At 32.3% G+C, this 6,515-nt stretch overlaps 1 protein-coding gene across 1 annotated transcript; it reads left to right on the forward strand.

Moving 5' to 3' along the window:
- The first annotated feature begins 376 nt into the window (after nucleotides 1-376).
- LOC130715312 (protein ECERIFERUM 26-like) lies at nucleotides 377-6,054 on the forward strand. The gene is made up of 2 exons (XM_057565393.1): nucleotides 377-898; nucleotides 4,629-6,054. Exons 1-2 carry the CDS (start codon nucleotides 467-469, stop codon nucleotides 5,514-5,516), a joined length of 1,320 nt encoding a protein of 439 aa, XP_057421376.1. The 5' UTR covers nucleotides 377-466; the 3' UTR covers nucleotides 5,517-6,054.
- Nucleotides 6,055-6,515: the final 461 nt, after the last annotated feature.

Genomic DNA, 6,515 nt, shown 5'->3' on the forward strand with positions numbered 1-6,515 from the left:
AACTCCATAATCTTCTCCCTTCAAGTTAAAAATTTATTAAAATCACACTATTTCTTTAATATTAAATATAAGAATAAATATATAAAAAAATTCATGCTTTAATATTAAATATAAGAATAAATATATAAAAAAAATTCATGACTCGAGAGAATACTATATCACTTCTAGTAGGTGAATGAGAAGTGTAAAACCATTTTTTCCAAACTTTAACACCGAGTGCCAGTTGCTAACCGATTATTCAGTACGAACCAATAACAAGCAAACGCACAATAAGTTTCCATTAACTCTATCAACCTGCCCTTAGTGGTCCCCCCTCTCATCTCACCTTACTCCATCACTCTATATATACAGTTTATCATTCTCTATGTTTGGTATAACCATAACCACTTTATAAGCCTCTCACCTTTGTAATTTCATCAAATAATTACCACCACCTTTCTTAATTTCTAGCTAGGGTGAAGCCAACATGGTTTTCTCCCAAGAAGAAGAGACCTTAGTCTATGATCTGAAGCTATCCTCCGTTGGGCCGGGCCGGGCAACCGGCTCAGACGTGTTTCACCACCCGGGTGGCTTGGACTTGGCCATGAAGCTTCACTATCTTAGAGTGGTGTACTTCTTTGATAGTGAAGCTGCACAAGGACTAACCACTATGAAAATAAAGGAGCACATGTTCCAGTGGTTCAACCACTACTACTTCACTTGCGGCCGGTTTCGGCGATCGGAGTCCGGTCGGCCGTTCATCAAGTGCAATGATTGTGGATCCAGGTTCATTGAGGCCAAGTGCAAGAAAACTCTTGATGAGTGGCTAGCCATGAAGGATTGGCCTCTCTATAAGTTGTTGGTGTCTCAACAAGTCATTGGGCCAGAATTATCCTTTTCCCCTAGTGTTTTGTTTCAGGTGCTTTATCTATGCACACTTTATTTTACACTCACCTTAATTACATGTTTTTATTTTTCTCCAATCATTTATCATACCATTCCAAATTTTAAACACCATATTTATAATATATAGTACGCACATCTCATATATTCTTTATCTTTATTTTCACGTGATATTTTATCATATATTATATTTGTGATCTCTTTTTTATATTTTTTTCTCACTTATCATTAATTGAGGTGTTTACAGCCTCATAAGTCTTTATCATAGGTCTCACTACTATATATGCTACTTTCTAGGTATATTAACCAAGTAAAGTGAAAGTCATTATTTTCCCTTGCCTGAGCATATTACACATGGCAAATGCATTAAACATTAACTGGTCCATTATTTTTATTTTTACTTGTGAATAGTGACTGGTCCAATTTTGATTCTTTTATGCATGCATCTCTATAAATTTGCTCTTATTCAAATTGAAAACATTCAACAAACATGTCACATATTGAGAGAAAAATATATTTTCTGGCTATAAAAAATATTATTGATTTTTTAAGTTGATATAATTGTTGATTGATGGATACAATTAAGAAAGGATAAAAGAGACAAAGAAGTTTGAATTCTTCACATGAAAATCATTGATAGAATGCACTAGCAAAATGGATTTTTGACAATTTTTAACTATCACAATCTACATGCATTAAAAAAAAACGTTAAACAAAGATGGTAACAGTTAAAAACAGGCACAAATTCATATTGTTTGAGTGTTCAATCTGCCCGTATAACTATTTAGCCCTTATAGACTAGTCCTAATCATTCTAATTCTCACACGACAGTAGATTTTTAATACTTACTTATTACTCTGTGCATTATCTTTCATGAATTAATACCTTATTGTCCTCAAAAGATGACTCAAGTTGTAAGAAGTTGAGACATAAGGGTTGGGTGAGATGAATTGTGAAGGATCCAAGGTTTGAACTCTGAGATTGACTAATTTACTAACATTACTAACAACTAACAGTTGCCTATAAAAAAATAGTTACTTTAATAGTTTACTTAAAATGCGGTTAAAAAGGGGAAAACTATCACACAAAGACATATAGCAATATTATATGAAGGATTGGTATCATCTTATTTAACAATTCTATGATGTTTTTTTTATGGTGAAGTTTTTGTGTGTATTTTTCTACCTTAAATATTCACATGATTTCACTTACTCCTATTTAAAACGAGGCCTCATTTAATACATATTTAATATATATGAAGAAAAAGATTGATAAAAAAACTTTAACATAGAGAAAGTTTTTACATGATGATTACTCCCCCGCAACCCTGCAAGAATACTGAGCAATTTTAATTCATTTCCCTCCTGAAAGAGGCAAATTCTTTGTAAGTCTTTTTCCACTCTCAAAGATTCTATTTTAAGGATCTGTCTTTTAGAAAAGAAAAAAATTCTCCCTTCCCCTTAAAAACAACCTATAGATTCTGTGCTTTCTAAATCACTTTTTGAAAATATGAATTTACCAAAAATAGAATTAGATTTTTTTTTTATAAGCAAATAGAATTAGATTTTAATATTAGATGGATTTTATCTGTAAAATAAAAATTATATATAATGAATTTTATTGTCCAAAAGAGAAGATGAATTGAAAACCGGAAGTGTTGTTAAAGTGAAAATGCATAAATGTGTTTCAAAAAAAAAAAATGCATAAATGCATGTCAGTCAACATGAATGCACGATGTTTTAACCTCACGACAACAGAACAGAAGAGCTCAAGAGCATTAATTAATTTATTTTTGAAATTTGAAGAGCATTAATGATACACTAGTAAGTAACTTATCACTCCTAGTATAAGAAGTAATATGAGATAAATATCAGGAAAGTCATTTATTGAAATGAATAACATTATAGTTTCTGAAATGAAGGGAGATATCCATAAAGGGCATTAGTTTTAACACCCCTTATTAATCTCACACCCTCTTTTATTATTTAAATTTTCTTAATACCCTCTTTTATAAAGAGATAATCAAAGTGTGATAGTATTTTCACACCTACTAACTGTGAAACATTTTTCACACTCAATGAGTGTGAAAATAAAACTAAAGGAAGAAGGTAAAGAGAGAATGAACATACTCAATTCACACAATTGTGTTTCACATTCAAGGGTGTGAAACACAATTCAGTTTCGCACTCAAGATCAGAAGTGTGAATTGATCAACTGTTGAGAATTTTATTTTCAATTTTAAATTTTTCGTTTCTTTAGAATTAGATTTCACACTCAAGTGTGTAAAACATTTTTAAATTTCACACTCAAGAGTGTAAGTTATTGAACTGTTAATAATTTTATTTTTAAAAATATATTTTTTTGTTTTTTTTATATTTTCATTTCCCACTCAAGAGTGTGAAGGAACCAATTGTTAGTAAATTTCACACTTTTGAGTGTGAACAAAACAACTATTTCCCACTCCATAGTGTGAGCTACAAACCAAATTCACACTCTAAAGTGTGAAATACGAACAACAGTGATAAAATGAAATTGTTATACTTACTAACTGTGAAACATTTTCACACTCACATTCACTGAGTGTGAAACACTTAAAATGAAAGGAAGAAGGTGAAGAGAGAATGAACATACATCGGTTCACACTTACAAAGTATGAAATGTTTTCACATATATTAAGTGTGAAAAGTGACAACGAAGAAAACTATGAGATGAGAGTAAAAGTGAAGAGTGGTGTGACAAACAAAGATGATGGTAGTGATAAAGTAGGAAAAGAGATATGTTTAGAATGAAATTAAATTTTAAGGGTATTTGAGACATTTTGGTGCATAAAGGAGGGTGGAGGATTAATTGAGGGAGTGTTAAAACTAATGCTCATCCATAAATACCAAAATACAAAAATAAATATATACGCATTATTTTTATTTTTATTTGTAAGTATGAAACAAATCCCAATACGAATTAGATAGGTGATATATATATATATATTACTTTTCCATACTTTAAGGATAATAGTAATTAAGGTAAATGCAATCATCTCAACTGAGGTTTGTTATCATTATAATGATCTTTTATCTAGTTTGTAAAATTCACGAATTTCTCATCTTTCAATATTATTTAGGAAGATAGAGAAGTGTGTGAGAAATTTTATGAGTAAATTTCAATGAAGGTTAGTACAATGTTCTTAATAAAATAAGGATGGTTAGTGTCTTATTGAATAATAAAATAAATGTCAGTGTAACAATGATAAACCTCGAAATATTACAATTTTCCCTAATAATAAAAATGGTAGGTCTCGGAGAAGCAACTATTTTAAGTAGAAATATCCACCAATTTAACATTTTTATTCACATGAGGATTCGAGCCCACACCTTTGAGAGTGAGTTTCAAACCTGGATCTAACGGACCACGTGTGACCTCTAATAATTATTTTTCTACATACGAAATTGAGTTGAGATATTTTGAATTGTTTGTTGACAGGAACAAAATCAACAGCCTAGGACACATGGCTGATTCTTTTAATAATCAAATAGACTTCTATGATGATATTAACCATAGTACTATGTAATGAACATCCCAACACAAAGACCCCAAGAAAAACTAATAGTACTATGTAATGAACAAATATTCTTCACATGCTGACCACCCAATTTCATATATCTAATCAAAATTTATTTAGAAAACCATCACATCAATATTATTGATATATATTTGGAATCAATAAAATTCATAACTTTGCTTTTTTGCAGCTAACTCAATTCAAGTGTGGTGGAATTTCCTTGGGCCTTAGCTGGGCCCATGTACTGGGGGACCCACTTTCAGCCTCAGATTTCATCAACAGTTGGGGCCAAGTCATGAGTAATATGGGCATGAAAACACCCTCCAACAGCCCAAGACCCGCTCCAAGGCCATACCAACCGGGTCATGAAAATGATCCTGTTTCAGCAAAACGGGTCAACCCGGTGGGTGACCACTGGATCCCAGCCAACAACAGCAAAATGGACACATTCTCCTTCCACCTAACAGGATCCCAAATGAGCCACTTGCAAGCACAGGTTTGGGGTCCAAGTGTTGACCAAACCCCTCCTTTTGAGTCCCTATGTGCCATTATTTGGCAAAGCCTTGCCCGGATTCGGGCCGGATCCGAACCCAATACCGTGACGGTTTGCCGACCTGACCCGCATTATAGGAGGGTTAATGTGATTGGTAACCACCAAGTGATAAGTAAGGTTGAAGCTGGAATTGAATGTTCAAACATTGTTGACACTGATTTGAGAGTTTTGGCTAGCATGCTTGCTGATCAAGGTGTGGATGAGAGGGATCAGATTGAGGAAGCAATGGAAAAAGATCAAGGGGTGGTTGATTTCTGTGTCTATGGTGCCAATTTGACATTTTTAGACTTGGAAGATGTTAATGTCTATGACTTGGAATTGAATGGAGAAAAACCAATGTATGTGTACTACACCCTTCAAGGGGTTGGAGATGAAGGAGCTGTTTTGGTATTGCCATGGCCAAAAGGTTCAATCAAGAATGGTATTGAAGGGAAGTTTGTGACCATGATATTGCCTGAGGATGAAATGGTGAAGCTCAAATCTGAGCTTAAGGTGAATGGTATTATGCTTGAGGGTGATTTTTAATTAGAGATCGAGTATAAGTTTTCAGTTTTATTTGGTATGTTTGCCATAAGGGAAAAAATATATAGTTTATAGTATGTCAATGCATGTATGTTTAAAAGTTCTTCTACAATTGATATTAAAAATAAAATCAGTTCTAGTGAGAAGTTTTTGTGATTAATTTATAAGTTCCAGAATCAATTCTGAGAAAATATAAATTAATCCAGCATGCTATTAGTATATTGTCATACATAATTTGGGGAGCCCATATGGTGTTCATGTGGTATGGTCCACTTGCTTTTATGTGAGTTGCTATTCGATTGAAGGAAAAATAGCTGGACACCTCATAAAGTGTATAGAGGAAAGAGAAATACAAAATGTGAGGAATGATGTAAGGTGATAGTAAAAGAGATGGAGAAAATGGGGTGAAGGGAAAAATAAATGTATCATGTATAAGAAGCATAATTGTTAAATAAATTGTTCCGTATTTTTTTTATTCTTTTGATACAAATATATAGTTCAGCTTCTTTTAATTTTATTAACATTTATTCAGATGATAAAATTGCAATTTTTTGTCATTAACTTTTATGCTGCATAAATTATGAGAGCAGTATATTTTTATTTTAGAAAAATATTACTTGTGCATACATTTTTTCTAACATACAACAAACACATATGTTAGCTGTTTTTAACCGCCGCTAAATGCTATGACAGTTAAAAATCATCACTAATATGTGTTTGTTGTATGTTCACAAAAAATAGATTTTTTTTATAGGCAAATGTTATTTGTTAAAAATATTAGTAAATTAATTCATCCTTCAAGTTCGAACCCGGGACCTTTCACCATTTATCTCACCCAACCCTTATGTCACTAGCTTTTACAACTTAAGCTATTTGACTCACAAAAAGTAGATGTATTCACATCATTACTTTGTTTTAATTTAAGGAGGTGGGTTTTAATATAAGGAGGTCCAAATTCTAAAGGCTTTGAGCGTCTATTTTTATTTAACAACAATAAAAAGT

Source organism: Lotus japonicus, chromosome 4, assembly GCF_012489685.1.
Source record: "Lotus japonicus ecotype B-129 chromosome 4, LjGifu_v1.2".
In the NCBI taxonomy this organism is placed as follows: Eukaryota; Viridiplantae; Streptophyta; class Magnoliopsida; order Fabales; family Fabaceae; genus Lotus; species Lotus japonicus.